This window comes from Oncorhynchus mykiss, chromosome 18 (assembly GCF_057628025.1).
Source record: "Oncorhynchus mykiss isolate SJ-2025 chromosome 18, ASM5762802v1, whole genome shotgun sequence".
Taxonomy (NCBI): domain Eukaryota; kingdom Metazoa; phylum Chordata; class Actinopteri; order Salmoniformes; family Salmonidae; genus Oncorhynchus; species Oncorhynchus mykiss.
The window spans coordinates 21183719-21201162 of NC_143039.1; the positions used below are offsets into that span (position 1 = coordinate 21183719).

General features: G+C 41.3%; 1 protein-coding gene across 31 annotated transcripts in view; it reads left to right on the forward strand.

Moving 5' to 3' along the window:
* The window catches only part of LOC110495495 (target of Nesh-SH3), a 30488-nt gene extending 21674 nt beyond the window's left edge, over window positions 1-8814 (forward strand). For 30 of the 31 annotated variants that reach the window (XM_090206751.1, XM_090206753.1, XM_090206754.1 and 27 more), the window contains 10 exons: window positions 1802-1864; window positions 2161-2283; window positions 2420-2509; window positions 2632-2841; window positions 4101-4206; window positions 5015-5094; window positions 5986-6015; window positions 6444-6602; window positions 6708-6830; window positions 6989-8814. In XM_090206751.1, coding sequence (XP_090062877.1) covers window positions 1802-1864; window positions 2161-2283; window positions 2420-2509; window positions 2632-2841; window positions 4101-4206; window positions 5015-5094; window positions 5986-6015; window positions 6444-6602; window positions 6708-6830; window positions 6989-7104 — 1100 coding nt within the window. In that variant the 3' untranslated portion in view covers window positions 7105-8814. The remainder of the gene's footprint in view (window positions 1-1801; window positions 1865-2160; window positions 2284-2419; window positions 2510-2631; window positions 2842-4100; window positions 4207-5014; window positions 5095-5985; window positions 6016-6443; window positions 6603-6707; window positions 6831-6988) is intronic. The other variant, XM_036951885.2, reaches the window with a different exon arrangement.
* Window positions 8815-17444: the final 8630 nt, after the last annotated feature.

A 17444-nucleotide genomic window follows, 5' to 3' on the forward strand; every position in this document is an offset into this window, starting at 1 on the left:
GACACACGCTAGCTTCCATCGCCATCATTTCGGCCCAGACTGCATGAGTCGGCCATGTTGGATGTAAAAATATGTCTTGTTTTGATCAAAACACTGGACGACCATCACTAAGAATTCGACCAAAGGCTTCAGTTCAGCCGGGCCTTTGGAAAATACTTTCCTTTTTTGGAAAGTATGACGTCTGAGGGTCATTAGCTTATTTTTAAGAACCTTATTTTGGCGTGTTTCTCACCAAGCTTTGCACTTTCTCTTACCACATGTTAAGAAATAAAGTGTTCTATAATAGCCCTGCCGCCGTGTAATGAACTTGACGTTTTGTTTGGAGGGCGGCTCAAATGTTATTTTCATCTATTTTCCTGGGTAGGTTCCACATGCTTCTGGCCTGATTGCAAGTATTGACTTAAGAAGAACAATAATCTTCACAGGCTAGTGCATCACTGTGGAGGTGCCAGTGTTTAGAGTACCCATCATGCAATCAGGAGAGCATGGCATCAGCTTTTCATCAGCTACAGGAATTCAATGTTTGCATTTGGTTACAGATTTGTGTTTGTATGAACAAGACTTAGTGGACTAATATTTTTGCATGAGTAGACTGGTCACAGTGCAAAGGCAGAAAAAGTCAGCAGTCAATAATGATTGTGTTTGGTGGCTTGTCACTTGATCATGCAGTCCCCTATGAGCAAGCTTCACTGCATGTTCTGTACCCTGTGAAACATTTGTAATCTTGATCTATGCTGGTTCCATGTGGCTAGAAAAATGCAATGTTTAAAGATTACATAGAACACTGTCATTGCAGAGAAATATCTATTTTTACTCCAATTTCAGTAGACTCACAGTTTTATAAATGTATAACATATGCTATCCTGAATGACAGCATGAAAAAAGTTCGGGAAAGCTTTTCTTTTTAAGTAGAACCATGCTTTCTAGAAACTGTAGAGTTGGATAAAGCAGTGCTAACTGCAAACTGGCAGTATTTCAAACATGGATATTTTACATGTAATTGATGGAAAGTAATGGACCCATATTGTTTTATATTACCAGCTAAAATGATTCAGAGCTACACCAGCTTTTATGTACTGGGGCTTTGCATTTAGCATATTTTCTTATGGATTAGGAACAATTCCTTGATTGTGAAGAATTTGGCCTCAATGCAACAGAGCGCTAATTGGCAACAGGTTAAGCATTTCGTTCTGGGTAACTTTCAGAACATGTGTAAAACCTCAAGGAATTACAAAGGATTGTTCATGTTTTAAGGTTCATTGGGCGTAGGGTATGGGGTTTTACCATCCGTTTATTTATACAGTCCATATAGAGTTCCTTCCAATAATTTTCCACAGCTTATGGTCATCAGTATGATGTGCTATCTAGAACCTAAAAGGGTTCTTCTGCTGTCCTCCATACGAGAACCCTTTTTGGTTCCAGGTGTAACCCTATTAGGTTCCATGTACAAGCCTTTACACAAAGAGTTCTACCTGGAAGCAAAAAGGGTTCTCCTATGGGGACAGCAGAAGAACCCTTTTTGGAAAGCTTTTCTCTAACAGTGTATGACAGATGGTGCATGTCAGATACGTGATGAAATCCTGCTGTTTTCTCTAGATATTGCCGATTGTGTCAACAATGGTCAAGGAATTTGGGTTATTCTACAAGTGGCGGTGAAAGAGTGTTCCACTGTTTTTCATTTAAGATGACCTCTTCAAGGCAAATAATGCCATCAGAGAGACAAAGGAATGGTTCTCGCAGAAATTGTAATGTTTAGTGATTATGTGATTGACTGTTGTTTCCTTTGATTTCTATTTTTCAGGATCTCGTCCCTCCATTCCTGTCAACAAAAAGACCAACCTGGTTGGCAAACCCGGTGATATGAGTAAGGTTTAGTTGGTTGTAATAATAACACATAATTGAACATTGAGCAGTTTTCTATACATCATCCACTGCCTGAAATTGGGGGTGTACACACCAGTTCCAAAACTCCATTATAAACCAGCTGTTAGTGAAATAGTATTTTGTCATCATGAAGTTTGTCATTTGGCTGAGCTTATGTTTACAACCTCGAAAGGCACTTTTCCTCTAAGCAAATATAGAAATATTGAGAAGGCCAAGAAAAACAACAAACCTTTTTTTTTGCAAACAATGTGCTTTGCCAAACTCTGTTCTCTACAGACAAGCTGAATGTCTTGAAGCAAACAGACAAGGCCTCCATTTTGAAGAAGTTTCCATCAGTGACGACTAAACCTGCCAAGCAAGACCGCAGACACACAACAACGACTGCACCATCAGTCAACGGTATAACCGATCACAATTCAGAGATAAATTATGTCCTAAGTAGACCTACATTATTGGTGCCCCATGTGAGGACAATCCTTAAATGTGTTTTGTGGAGCTCTAAAGCATATCCTTGTCCTTTCTCATCCTCTCACAGACATCTGGTTTGAAACCTGGGAGAACTCCTCATTATTCAGCTCCCTACCAGCCTCTGACGTGGACGCATTGGGAAAGAAACGTTTCGTTGGTAAGTAAAAAACCCTTCTTGTAACTATCATGTACTTCTATTGTCCCGGACAGAAAATGACTAAATGGTCGTTTTGAACCAGCAGTGCAGGGATCCTTTAAATGTGATCTCTCTTCCCTAAGCACCCCATGTAGTCTACAAGACGGACAAGAAACCAGACGAGCCTTGTTCCATCACCACCTCTCTCAGCTACTTCCCAGAGGAGGAGGGCGGGGAGACAAACGTGACAGCCCCGCCCAAGTCTCCGCCCTACAACCTCACCGTGGTAACGGTGGAGGGATGCCCCTCCTTCATCATTCTAGACTGGGAAAAGACAGACAACGACACCACAGGTGGGGAGAGTGGGACACTGTACCTGTCTATGTACTCCAACTACAATGCAAATGCATAGCAACATACACCACCGTTCAAAAGTTTGGGGAAATGTAGAAATGTAATTGTTTTTCAAAGAAAAGCCCCCCCAAAAAGTCCATTAATAAAATAACATCAAATTGATTGGAAATACAGTGTACAATAGACATTGTTAATGTCATAAATGACTATTGTATCTGGAAACGGCAGATGTTTTTTGGGAATATCTACATAGGCGTACAGAGGCCCATTATCACCAACCATCACTCCTGTGTTCCAATGGCATGTTCTGTTAGCCTTTTAAAATGATAAACTTGGATTAGCTAATTGATCATTAGAAAACCCTTTTGCAATTATGTTAGCACAGCTGAAAACTGTTGTCCTGATAAATAAAGCAAGAGCAAGAGGACAAGTACATTAGAGTGTCTAGTTTGAGAAGGCCAGCATCCTGGAGTCGCCTCTTCACTTTTGACGTTGAGACTGGTGCTTTGAAGGCACTATTTAATGAAGCTGCCAGTTGAGGACTTAATTTCATCTGTTTCTCAAACTAGACAATCTAATGTACTCAGTTGTGCACCGGGGCCTCCCACTCTCTTTCTATTCTGGTTAGATCCAGTTTGCTCTGTTCCGTGAAGGGAGTAGTACACAGCATTGTACGAGATCTTCCGTTTCTTGGCAATTTCTCGCATGGAATAGCCTTCATTTCGCAGAACAAGAATAGACTGATGAGTTTCAGAAGAAAGTTATTTGTTTCTGGCCATTTTGAGCCTGTAATCGAATCCAGAAATGCTGATGCTCCAGATACTCAACTAGTCTAAAGAAGGCCAGTTTTATTGCTTCTTTAATCAGTACAACAGTTTTCAGCTGTGCTAACATAATTGCAAAAGGGTTTTCTTATGATCAATAAGCTAATCTAAGTTTATAATTTACAAGGCTAACACAACGTGCCATTGGAACACAGGAGTGACGGTTGCTGACAATGGGCCTCTGTATGCTTATGTAGATATTCTATTAAAAAATCTGCCATTTCCAGCTACAATAGTCAGTTACAACATTTAACAATGTCTACACTGTATTTCTGATCAATTTGATGTTATTTTAATGGACAAAAAATTATCTTTGAAAAACAAGGATGTGACCACAAACTTTTTAACGATAGTGTACATTGGAAAGTGTGACTGAATATTGGGATACTTGGTGAATTCTTGAATTCAACATTGATTTCCTGGTTGTTGTGTAGAATATGAGGTCATCTCCACGACGAAGGGACCAGATGGTACTCAGGTCTCCATCCTGACCACCAACCAGACTCACACTGCAGTAGAGAACCTCAAACCCGAGAGCAGGTATATAATATAACATCTTTGTGCCTGTGTTTCAGATTGATACAACACATTGTATTCTCTCGGTATGCTCTCTCTCAGTCCTCAGACGGTAGCTTTTTTCAGAGCTTTGAAAAAGTATGAAAATGCATGCACTCGCTACCGTAAGTCTGCTAAATAACTCAAATGTAAATGTTTGTGAAACTTATACTTTCTGAAAGGCTTTCGTTCATGGAAATAATACAACATTTTTATTTTATTATTACTACTTTTGTCAGAAGGATAAGCTAGCTAGCTATGTCTGGTTAAGATCAGGACCTGCACTTCTCTCTGGCGTAGTTGGAAAAGGTTCTTCACATGTGGAGAGCAGAGGAGGGCCGCCACGCTCCCTAGGTTTTTAATGAAGCCTGAATATGGGAGTATTTGACATTAAAGAAGTGATAGAATATAAACCAGGGCTTCCTGTGAGCTGAGCCTGCTGAGGCTACTGGCACGTGGTGGACCAATCGCTGTGTCTGAACATCTCATATGGAGGAGACATTAGCGGGAGGGACTCTGGCTCTCTGGACTGCACTGTCTGGAGAAGAGATAAATAGGGAGGCAATACTAGAGCCTTTCCTTGCTGTAACAACAAGGCCGAACAAGAATACACTACGTTTCCATCAAAATACCGTGTCCACTTTAAACGCTGTGAGGATTAGAGGAAAATGTGATTCTGTGGAAATGATTGCTTGCAATTGGAAATGGAGCGGAAATTGGAATCTGGAGCGAGTCAGTAGGATAATCGCTGTGAGACCTTCTGATAGTGACACTTCCTGCTCTTACCTCACAGCTACGAGTTCAAGGTGAAACCCAAGAACGAGCTTGGAGAGGGGCCACCCAGTGAGCCTGTGTCCTTCAACACTGAATCAGGTACAGTATGGGCCACGTTGTTTTCTAGGCCAGCACTAATACGCCTCATTAAACGACACTTGGTGATTGGTGATTGGTTGTTTCGCTGAATCGCTGACTTACACCATTACCTATTCAGGAGTCAGTTAAAGGTTCAAGAGCCACATCTGGCCTTTTGCGTAGGCCATCTGTTGACAAGGTCAGGCATTTGGCATTAAACAAACAAACAAGCATCCACTAAAATACGCACGTACAAACGTACTAACGCACAGCCTCGTCAGCCAGCTCCAGTCATGTCTGGCGGTCCACCACTTACCGGTGTAGGGGTCTGTAATTAACTAGCTGTTGTTAACCTAATGATTTCAGCATGGCCCCTCCATTTCCATAACATTGGCTGCTGCCTCTCCATGTAAACTGCCTCCAACCCCAGGAGTGCTGTCGGCTGCCAGCTCTCCCTCATCCTGCATTGCAGCTCACAACACACTCAATCAAACTCACTAATACAACAGCGTATCATAAATGAATGGCAAGTAGGGAATCAGGTAATTTTTATGTTTCTGGGAGGACCTCACCGCTGGGCCTCATTGGCTCACAGAGGCTTACCCTCTATGTGAGAGATGATGAGGAGTTTGAAAGCAAATGATTTGTCCTGGAGTCTCCTGGAGTCACACACTACCATTTCAGACTGGCTCTTCAGTGCCAGAGTGAACTAAATTACTTTCCGTAGATTTTGTATGGCTTTGCTACAAGACGTGTGGTTTTGTGGTCTTTTATTTAGGAGAACTTATTTCAAAATCGTTTCGGAACCATTTCTACAGTCTATTTTGAGAAGAAGACATTTGAAAGCACCTACTAACTCACATTTCTCTCTCTGCCTCTTTTTCTTCATCTCTCCATCCCTCCGTCCTGCAGCGGACCCACGTGTGAGTGAGAATGTCTCAGGTAAGCCCCTCAGTCTGTGGTCTGTCCTGAGCACCGGTCCCAGGTGACACATTCCACCAGGCTGAATGAATGGATGATCTAATGAAGGTCTGGCCTGGCACAGTGAGAGTCTGTGGAGACTCAGGCCACAGTGCCCCAGTGCAGCAGTACACTGCTCTCCATCCAATATCTATGAGCTCACTTCTTCCACGCCCAACTCACAGCCAGACCAAACATTTACACAGCTAAATGAATGGAGACATTTTTATTTTCCCTTTCATTTCATCAGTAGTAAAAGGCTGTGATACACTAAAAAGACAACTCTGATTGGGAATGCAAATATACATTTGGGCTTCTACTCATCTCTATTCTCTTAATTATTATCTTTGTTTCATGCTTCATGCCTTTGATATTCCACGTTCTAATATTTTGTTAACTATTTCCTGTAGGAAAAGATGCCATCTGGACCCAGTTCCCCTTCAAGACAGACTCATACTCGGAGTGCAATGGCAAGCAGTATGTAAAAAGGACCTGGTACCGCAAGTTTGTGGGCATCCAGCTCTGCAACTCCCTCCGATACAAGATATATCTGAGTGATTCTCTCAATGGTCAGTTCTGCTTCCGGCACTCAGTGTCTATAGTAGAGAACAGTACTGTAGCTCAGTTTAAATTGTCATCCCTTCCGACAACTTTTTCCCCTAATAACTTTACAGGTAAATTTTACAACATTGGGGACCAGACTGGCCATGGTGAGGACCACTGTCAGTTTGTAGACTCGTTCCTGGATGGAAGGACAGGAAACCAAGTCAGGGCTGACCAGCTGCCAGCAAGAGAAGGTACAAGCTACAGCACTGACACATCTATCTTTCAATTGTTGGATTGAGAACCTGTTAATGAAATGCTTAATATCCATGCCTGAAAACAACCACATTTTCACAATGTCTAAAACGACTCAAAGTTCAGCCCCTCACTTCATTTTGTCTGTTACATACAGGGTATTACAGGGCTATGAGACAAGAGCCGGTCAACTTTGGTCAGATAGGAGGGAACTCTCACGTCACCTACGTGTCATGGTATGAGTGTGGAACGGCCATTCCTGGCAAATGGTAGGACCCCCCCAAAGCTGTCTGTGGAGAAGCCCGAAGGATATACAGTACATATCAAACCGTCTGGGAAGGTGGCAGGAAGGGTCCTTCTACACATCCAATCAGTCTCTGGATGCTACATATCCCCATCCATCCGCCTCCGAACCCCAGCCATGTAAAAACCTGTACAGGATCTCCGGGTCAGGTTAATATAATGTCCATATGTAATAGCCTTATCTTATTTATCAAACATGACAAAAAGGCAAACGGATAAAAAGAACATAGTATGAGATAGATGGAGAAACTTCTAACAGTGTGAGGTAACAAACATTCAGTAGGTATCTTTTTTGTTTTAATAATGGGAAGCTGGCTCCCTGAAACTTATTTTGATAACGTGTATAATATTATTTATCAAACTGTTTGATGCCATGTTCCGAGTTCTAGGAAATGGGTTATAATGCAAGGCTTTTGCTGTACAGTACGAGTTGTAGAGTTTCAGACAACCTGCCGGAATTTCATGGTTTCATTCAGTGACCGATTCATGGTGCAAGAATTGTTCCATAATTTGGTCAGTCTTAGGGCTCTATTCAATCCGTATCGCTGAAGCTCAGCGTTGCGGCGCGATTGAAATTTAAAGGCAATATTCCCGAGTTAGCGGAGACTGCATTCATGGTAAACGCTGCATATGTCGGCTCAATGGGAAATGACCTTTACATTTCCATCACGCAATCTGTAACGCTTCAGCGAAACAAATTGAATCCAGCCCTAGTTCAATATACACCTTCAGAGAAGATAATGCTGTAAATATTAACATGAAGTCCACTCTCACACATATCCACTAACCAGTGGAGGCTGCTGAGGGGAGGACGGCTCATAATAATGGCTGGAACGGAGTGAATGGAATGGCATTAAACAGATGGAAACCATGTATTTGCTCTATTTGAAAACATTCCACTAATTCCCCTCCAGTCATTACCACGAGCCCGTCCTCCCCAATTAAAGTGCCACCAACCTCCTGTGCCAGTAGTTCACTGTATGAATGTTGACCGAGCAATGGCACATGGCACACCTGCATCTTCCCCTCGCAGTCACCTAAAGCCAAAAAGGAAAATAAGCACACATGCAGAGGACGTCTCACACCAAACCAATACTTCTCCTTCATTAGCCCTGATATATGGGGTGGCTGTGCATGGGAGGTCTTTACACTTGCAATTTGCACAGCATAAATGTATTTATATGTATATGGAGAGAAAGTATTTTTTTCAACTAACTTTTTCAAAAGACACGTCCCTTAAAGCGAACGCTCATACTTCACAGTGTTCCACTGGCAACATTTTACAACCTCTGATACAACACGTTGTATATATATCATGTTGGAAAATAAGAGGGATATCTTTCCTTCTTAGTAGCCTTGATAAATGGTACAGAGAGGAGTCCTGTTGAATGATTTCTTAGTTTTGTACAAAAATACACTTTTGGCTCAATGCGCTTGCAGATCAGTGTTTTCATACCTATTTTTTATGGAGAATGTTTGTCATATGGAACTGTACTCTTGTTTTTTTAAACATACTTTCATTTCTGTATCTATTTTCAATAATAAAAACAGAAGTTCTGTTACTTTTTTATTTAAAAAAATATGTCCTTGCCATTTTTCACTTTGGGTAACTAGAGTGATAGTGTTTTCCAGTTGAAGGAGCGTACAGGTGGAACTTGAAAAATAAACTGCCTTCCTTAACTGGGCTGCTCTGTTTCATCCATAGAATTTCTATTAGGTCTAAAAGAAAATGTAGTGGTTTTTATGGTCTGTCTATGTTGACATGAGATGTTGACCACCACTGAGCCGATCCCCTTACAGCTCATACATCCTGGTGTACTTTCCCCATGTCAGAGTAGAACCACATCGCCAATTAGAAAGATCAACAGACATCCATGGATTACCACGCTTTTCCAGAGAGAGCCCAACGAACGCCAAATTCAACACAGGGACATTCTTCCAAATCGCAGGGGCAAGGGGAAAAAAGGCTCTCAATGTCTGTATTAGCTTTCCAAGAGAAAGTTATAGTCTGGGCATAACAGCTAATGTCACATCAAGGTGGAGCGTTCCCTCAAATAGGACAGTAGTCTGATCCCAGGAACCTGACTGCATCTCCCACAGCTGACCTACATACACTTTTAGAAGCAGTCTTTCAAAAGGAAGTTCAAGTTATGTCACTCTCATACAAAACCAGTAGGCTAAATACTGCTAAAATAACCACTATACAAAACCAACAGGTTAAATACTGCTAAAAAAACACTTTATACAAAACCAACAGGCTAAATACTGCTAAAATAACCACTTCATACAAAACCAGCAGGCTAAATACTGCTAAAATAACCACTTCATACAAAACCAACAGGTTAAATACTGCTAAAATAACCACTTCATACAAAACCAACAGGCTAAATACTGCTAAAATAAACACTATACAAAACCAGCAGGCTAAATACTGCTAAAATAAACACTATACAAAACCAACAGGTTAAATACTGCTAAAATAAACACTATACAAAACCAGCAGGTTAAATACTGCTAAAATAAACACTTTATACAAAACCAGCAGGTTAAATACTGCTAAAATAAACACTATACAAAACCAGCAGGCTAAATACTGCTAAAATAAACACTATACAAAACCAGCAGGCTAAATACTGCTAAAATAAACACTATACAAAACCAGCAGGCTAAATACTGCTAAAATAAACACTATACAAAACCAGCAGGTTAAATACTGCTAAAATAAACACTATACAAAACCAGCAGGTTAAATACTGCAAAAATAAACACTATACAAAACCAGCAGGCTAAATAGTGCTAAAATAACCACTCTCATACAAAACCAGCAGGCTAAATACTGCTAAAATAACCACTTCATACAAAACCAACAGGTTAAATACTGCTAAAATAAACACTTTATACAAAACCAACAGGCTAAATACTGCTAAAATAAACACCTTATGCAACACCAACAGGCCAAATACTGCTAAACTAACCCATTTATACAAAACCAACAGGCTAAATACTACTAAACTAACTAGAGGTTGACCGATTATGATCTTTCAATGCCGATACCGATCATTGGAGGACCAAAAAAAGCTGATACCGATTAATCGGACGCTTTTTAAAATGTATTTGTTACAATGACAATTACAACAATACTGAATGAACACTTATTTGAACTTAATATAATACATAAATAAAATCAATTTAGCCTCAAATAAATAATGACACCTGTTCAATTTGGTTTAAATAATGCAAAAACAAAGTGTTGGAGAAGAAAGTAAAAGTGCAATATGTGCCATGTAAGAAAGCTAACGTTAAGTTCCTTGCTCAGAACATGAGAACATATGAAAGCTGGTGGTTCCTTTTAACACGAGTCTTCAATATTCCCAGGTAAGAAGTTTTAGGTTGTAGTTGTTATAGGAATTATAGGACTATTTCTCTCTATACCATTTGTATTTCATTAACCTTTGACTATTGGATGTTCTTATAGGCACTTTAGTATTGCCAGTGTAACAGTATAGATTCCGTCCCTCTCCTCGCTCCTACCTAGGCTCGAACCAGGAACACAACGACAACAGCCGCCCTCGAAGCAGCATTACCCATGCAGAGCAAGGGGAACAACCACTACAAGTCTCAGAACGAGTGACGTTTGAAACGCTATTAGCGCGCACCCCGCTAACTAGCTAGCCATTTCACATCGGTTACACCAGCCTAATCTCGGGAGTTGATAGGCTTGAAGTCATAAACAGCTGCTGGCTAACGCACAAAAGTGCTGTTTGAACGAATGCTTACGAGCCTGCTGCTGCCTACCGGCGCCGACAGAGATGGCCGCCTCACTTCGCGTTCCTAGGAAACTATGCAGTTTTTTGTTTTTTTTATGTGTTATTTCTTACATTGGTACCCCAGGTCATCTTAGGTTTCATTACATACAGTCGAGAAGAACTACTGAATATAAGAGCAGCGTCAACTCACCATCAGTACGACCAAGAATATGACTTTCGCGAAGCGGATCCTGTGTTCTGCCTTTCACCCAGGACAACGGAATGGATCCCAGCCGGCGAACCAAAAAAATGACTTCGTAAAATGGGGAAACGAAGCGGTCTGGTCAGACTCCGGAGACGGGCACATCGTGCACCACTCCCTAGCATTCTTCTCGCCAATGTCCAGTCTCTTGACAACAAGGTTGATGAAATCCGAGCAAGGGTAGCATTCCAGAGGGACATCAGAGACTGTAACGTTCTTTGCTTCACGGAAACATGGCTCACTGGAGAGACGCTATCGGAGTCGGTGCAGCCAGCTGGTTTCTCCACGCATCGCGCCGACAGAAACAAACATCTTTCTGGTAAGAAGAGGGGCGGGGGCGTATGCTTCATGGTTAACGAGACGTGGTGTGGTCACAACAATATACAGGAACTCAAGTCCTTCTGTTCACCTGATTTAGAATTCCTCACAATCAAATGTCGACCGCATTATCTACCAAGGGAATTCTCTTCGATTATAATCACAGCCTTATATATTCCCCCCCAAGCAGACACATCGATGGCTCTGAACGAACTTTATTTGACTCTTTGCAAACTGGAATCCATATATCCTGAGGCTGCATTCATTGTAGCTGGGGATTTTAACAAGGCTAATCTGAAAACAAGACTCCCTAAATTGTATCAGCATATCGATTGTTCAACCAGGGCTGGAAAAACCTTCGATCATTGCTATTCTAACTTCCGCGACGCATATAAGGCCCTGCCCCGCTCTCCTTTCGGAAAAGCTGACCACGACTCCATTTTGTTGATCCCTGCCTACAGACAGAAACTAAAACAAGAAGCTCCCGCGCTGAGGTCTGTTGAACGCTGGTCCGACCAATCCGACCAACCGTACTTGTTGGTTATTAATGCATTGTCGGAACTAGAAGCACAAGCATTTCGCTACACTCGCATTAACATCTGCTAACCATGTGTATATGACAAATAACATTTTATTTGATTTTATTTGATTCAATCAGACTGCTCTATCAAATCATAGACTTAGTTATGACATAACACACAGAAGTACGAGCCTTAGGTCATTAATATGGCCGAATCCGGAAACTATCATCTCGAAAACAAGACGTTTATTCTTTCAGTGAAACACGGAACCGTTCCGTATTTTATCTAACGGGTGGCATCGATAAGTCTAAATATTCCTGTTACATTGCACAACCTTCAATGTTATGTCATAATTACGTAAAATTCTGGCAAATCAGGCGGGCCAAACTGTTGCATATACACTGACTCTGCGTGCAATGAACGCAAGAGAAGTGACACAATTTCACCTGGTTAATATTGCCTGCTAACCTGGATTTATTTTAGCTAAATATGCAGGTTTAAAAATATATACTTCTGTGTATTGATTTTAAGAAAGGCATTGATGTTTATGGTTAGGTACACATTGGAGCAACGATACGCACTGCATCGATTATATGCAATGCAGGACACACTAGATAAATTACTAGATAAACTAGTAATATCATCAACCATGTGTAGTTAACTAGTGATTATGATTGATTGACTGATTGTTTTTTATAAGATAAGTTTAATGCTAGCTAGCAACTTACCTTGGCTTACTGCATTCTCGTAACAGGCAGTCTCCTCGTGGAGTGCAATGTAATCAGGTGGTTAGAGCATTGGACTAGTTAACAGTAAGGTTGCAAGATTGAATCCCCCGAGCTGACAAGGTAAAAATCTGTCGTTCTGCCCCTGTCGGAGGCAGTTAACTCACCGTTCCTAGGCCGTCATTGAAAATAGGAATGTGTTCTTAACTAACTTGCCTAGTTAAATAAAGCTTAAATAAAGGTGAATTTTTTTTTTTTTTTTTAATCTGACAAATCGGTGTCCAAAATGACCGATTTCCGATTGTTGTGAAAACTTGAAATCGGCCCTAATTAATCGGCCATTCCGATTAATCGGTCGACCCTTAAAACTAACCACTTCATACAAAACCAACAGGCTAAATACTGCTAAAATAACCACTTCATACAAAACCAACAGGCTAAATACTGCTAAAATAAACACTTCATACAAAACCAACAGGCTAAATACTGCTAAACTAACCACTTCATACAAAACCAACAGGCTAAATACTACAAAACTAACCAATTTATACAAAACCAACAGGCTAAATACTGCTCAACTAACCACTTCACCCTTGCTGCTTTAGTAATAATAACACTACTCTGAATTAAGAAGGATGGACCAGTCTGTGCAGGCAATGAGACATTACCAGCTGAACAATAAGATTTGCAGAATGATAAAGATAAGCTTCAGCTAACCAGTGCCATCAGGGACACTGCCAGGCTTGGTGCCAAGCTGATCCATGGGGAACAACTCAGCGGTATGACTTACAGAATGGGAATGTTATACAGATATAGGATCTTAATTTGAGACAGTTTGCTGCAGGATTATTTTCCTGCTGTAGCAACAGGACATGTGATTTGTTATGTGGATTATAATTAATGGGAATTTTTGTAGGTATTGATCATTTTTTTTGTAAGCGAAAATCAAATCTGAAATTTCAAAGTGGATATTGCAAACTTCAAAAGCCTTTTTAAACCACAAATACACTACAAATAGCTCACAGTACATTCGAAAAGTATTCAGACCCCTTGACTTGATCCACATTTTGTTATGTTACTGCCTTATTCTAAAATGGATTCAATTGTGTTTTTTCCTCATTAATCTACACACACAATACTCCATAATGACAAAGCTTAAAACAGTGCAGACATTTTTGCTGATAAAAAAATATTAAAAAAATAAAATATGACATTTACATAAGTATTCAGACCCTTCACTCAGTACTTTGTTGAAGCACCTTTGACAGCGATTACAGCCTCAAGTCTTCTTGGGTATGACGCTACAAGCTTGGCACACCTGTATTTGGGGAGTTTATCTGAATCTTCTCTGCAGATCCTCTCAAGCTCTGTCAGGTTGGATGGGGAGCATTGCTGCACAGCTATTTTCAGGTTAGATCGGGTTCAAGTCTGAGCGCTGGCTTGGCCACTCAAGGACATTCAGAGACTTGCCCTGAAATCACTCCTGGGTTGTCTTGGCTGTGTGCTTAGTGTTGTTGTCCTGTTGGAAGGTGAACCTTTGCCCCAGTCTGAGGTCCTGAGCTCAATTCTGACTAGTCTCCCAGTCCCTACCACTGAAAAACAACCCCACAGCGTGATGCTGCCACCACCATGCTTCACCGTAGGCATGGTGCCAGGTTTCTGCCAGATGTGACACTTGGCATTCAGGCCAAAGAATTCAATCTTGGTTCCATCAGACCAGATAATCTTGTTTCTCATGGTCTGAGTCCTTTAGGTGCCCAAGCAGGCCGTCATGTGCCTTTTATTGAGGAGTGGCTTCCATCTGGCCACTCTACCATAAAGGCCTGATTTGTGAAGTGCTGCAGAGATGGTTGTCCTTCTGGAAGGTTCTCTCATCTTCACAGAGGAACTCTGGAGCTCTGCCAGAGTGACCATCGGGTTCTTGGTCACCTCCCTGACTAAGGTCCTTCTCCCCCGATTGCTCAGTTTGGCGGGGTGGCCAGTTCTTGGTGGTTCCAAACTTCTTTCATTTAAGAATGATTGTAGGCCACTGTGTTCTTGGGGAACTTCAATGCTGCAGACATTTTTTGGTACTCTTCCCCAGATCTATACCTGGACACAATCCTGTCTCGGAGCTCTCTGACAATTCCTTTGACCTCATGGCTTGGTTTTAGCTGTGACAAGCACTGTCAACTGTTGGACCTTATATAGACAGGTGTGTGCCTTTCCAAATAATGTCCAATCAATTGAATTTACCACAGGTGGACTCCAATCAAGTTGTAGAAACATCACAAGGATGATCTATGGAAACCAGATGCACCTGAGCTCAATTTCGAGTCTCATAGCAGGGTCTGAATACCTATGTAAATATGGTATTTCTAAAAAATTTTAAAAACAGTTTTCGCTTTGTCATTATGGGGTATTGTTTGTAGATTGATGATGATTTTTAAAAATGTAATGCATTTTAGAATAAGGCTGTAACTTAACAATGTGTAAAAGGTCAAGGGGTCTGAATACTTTTTGAATGCATTGTAACAGTACATAGAGGCTTCTGTCCAAGTATGCTGGCTAGACAGACTACATACAACAATGTCAGCAGAGAGTATAGTGTAAGTGGCCATGTCTCACTACACCACTACACCGCCCAACCACGCCGCTTTATACAAGGGAACCACAAATCCCACGCAGCTGTTTCAACAGCAGGGCATTCACTGTATATAGGAACAGTTTCACAGTATGGCCTTTATAGCTCGCTGTTTTCTCATGTTAACAGGGGGAGAACTACAGGGCTCGGCTGTTAATCAAATATACTGTACTAATTAATGATCACAAGCAGAATTCAGCCTCAACAGTTGATAAATAAGCTCTGTGGAGTGTAAGGCCAAAATGCCAGTGGTGGAATCATTATGCAGGGACATTACATCATTGGGTGGTGATTCCTCATCATTTCAGGCATTAGACAATGCATGTGTTAAAAAAAACTGTAGGGATTCTGTTTAGTTTAGGAGTTAGACTTAAGTCTAAGACGGAAGGTATAAGGGCAAGTCATTTGGGGTTGAATCCTAACTAAAATATTGATAAAGCCTCTTTCACACAACATTGTGAAGCCCAAAGTGTATACAGAGACAGAAATATAGGAGCATGTCAAAACAACTGAGTGTCGTAGAAAAACAACGGAGCCCGATAACAGAAGTCTGTATGTGTTGTACTGAAATCAGTTCTCAAAACATGGAAATGTGCACCAGACACCAGTCCACAGATCTCCATTCAACGGTCAGTCAACCACTGTCTGATGCTGTTATCAAACAAATGTCTCGATCGAAAAACCAAGAAAATCGAAGCGTCCCGTTTCTATTTGAATTGTATTGAGTTCAATGTGTCATAAACCGTCTCCAAACCCGTAACAAAAAGGGAGATGACATGGAGATAAGGAAAAACTAAATATATTTATTAACTAAAGTAAACTAAATACAATTAGCAATTGTGTGTGTAGTCAGTAATCAGTAGTGTAAGTGAGTGGTTGCATGCATAAATGTGATAATGAGGGGTGTTGAAAGGTGCCAACGCAAACAAACAAAAACAGCCACAAAAATGCCACAACCAAACTCAATCAGCGTCTGCATGGAGAGAGTCTCCTCAATGAATGGGGAAGAGGTGCATTTATCCTGGGACACAACTGAGCCCAGGTGTGTCCCATTTCGCTGACGACCCTCCCGGCTCCACCCACTGACATCCTATTAAGGAAAACAAGAGCAAAATGTAAGAATTTGGCAGACAGAGTGGGATGGTCGTCACAATGTCTAATTTAAATTCCAACTCACAAGCCCTGTATGTAATGTACACAGTCAGTATTGATGAGCCATATGCAGCAAGCTTTTACTATGATGAAACATGAGCACCGGAGAAGAATGTGTCTGCAGTCTCAGAATTAATCAGCATTATAAACACACACACAACACAACACAAAGCATAAAAACGTGCAAAGCTAATCCATCTGTGGTCTGACTAGACACAATGGAATGACTGTCATTTTTGGTGTGTGCGCGAGTACGTGAGTGCCGACATGCGCGTGTGTGCTCAGATCTCTGTCAACCCTAACAGACGAAAGAATTGGGGACCACATGAAAAGTCACTCAACAGCCTTGGGAAAGTATTTTCATGTGATTATTGGTAGCCTAGTGGTTGGAGTGTTGGGCCAGTAACCTACAGGTTGCTAGATTGAATCCTGAGCTAACAAGGTAAAAATCTGTCGTTCTGCCCCTGAACAAGGCAGTTAACCCACTGTTCCTAGGCTGTCATTGTAAATAAGAATTTGTTCTTAACTGACTTGCTTCGTTAAATAAAGGTTAAATGAAAGAAGAAATGTGTCTGTGAGAAAATAAAATGAGCTAATCAATGACTTGGACTTGAATGGGATCTGACTGTCAGTAACCAGGAAGTGTTCAGCACTCTGTGAACAGCACATGCTGGTACTGTAACCAATCCTCTAGTTTTCAGGGGATGTGATAAAAGTCCACTTCCTGGTTACTGACAGTAAGACAATGGCCCTGGGGAGTTTAGACAGCAGGCCTCTGGGAGGGTCTGTTCTGCAGCCAGCTGGAAACGTTCAGTTTCTTTCTCTAGGGGCGCATCCAAAATGGCACCCTATTCACTATATAGACCTAGCGCAGTACTTTTGGCCAGGTCCATAGGTGGTTCGACCAGAGCCCATAGGTAGTGTACTACAGTGCCTTGCGAAAGTATTCGGCCCCCTTGAACT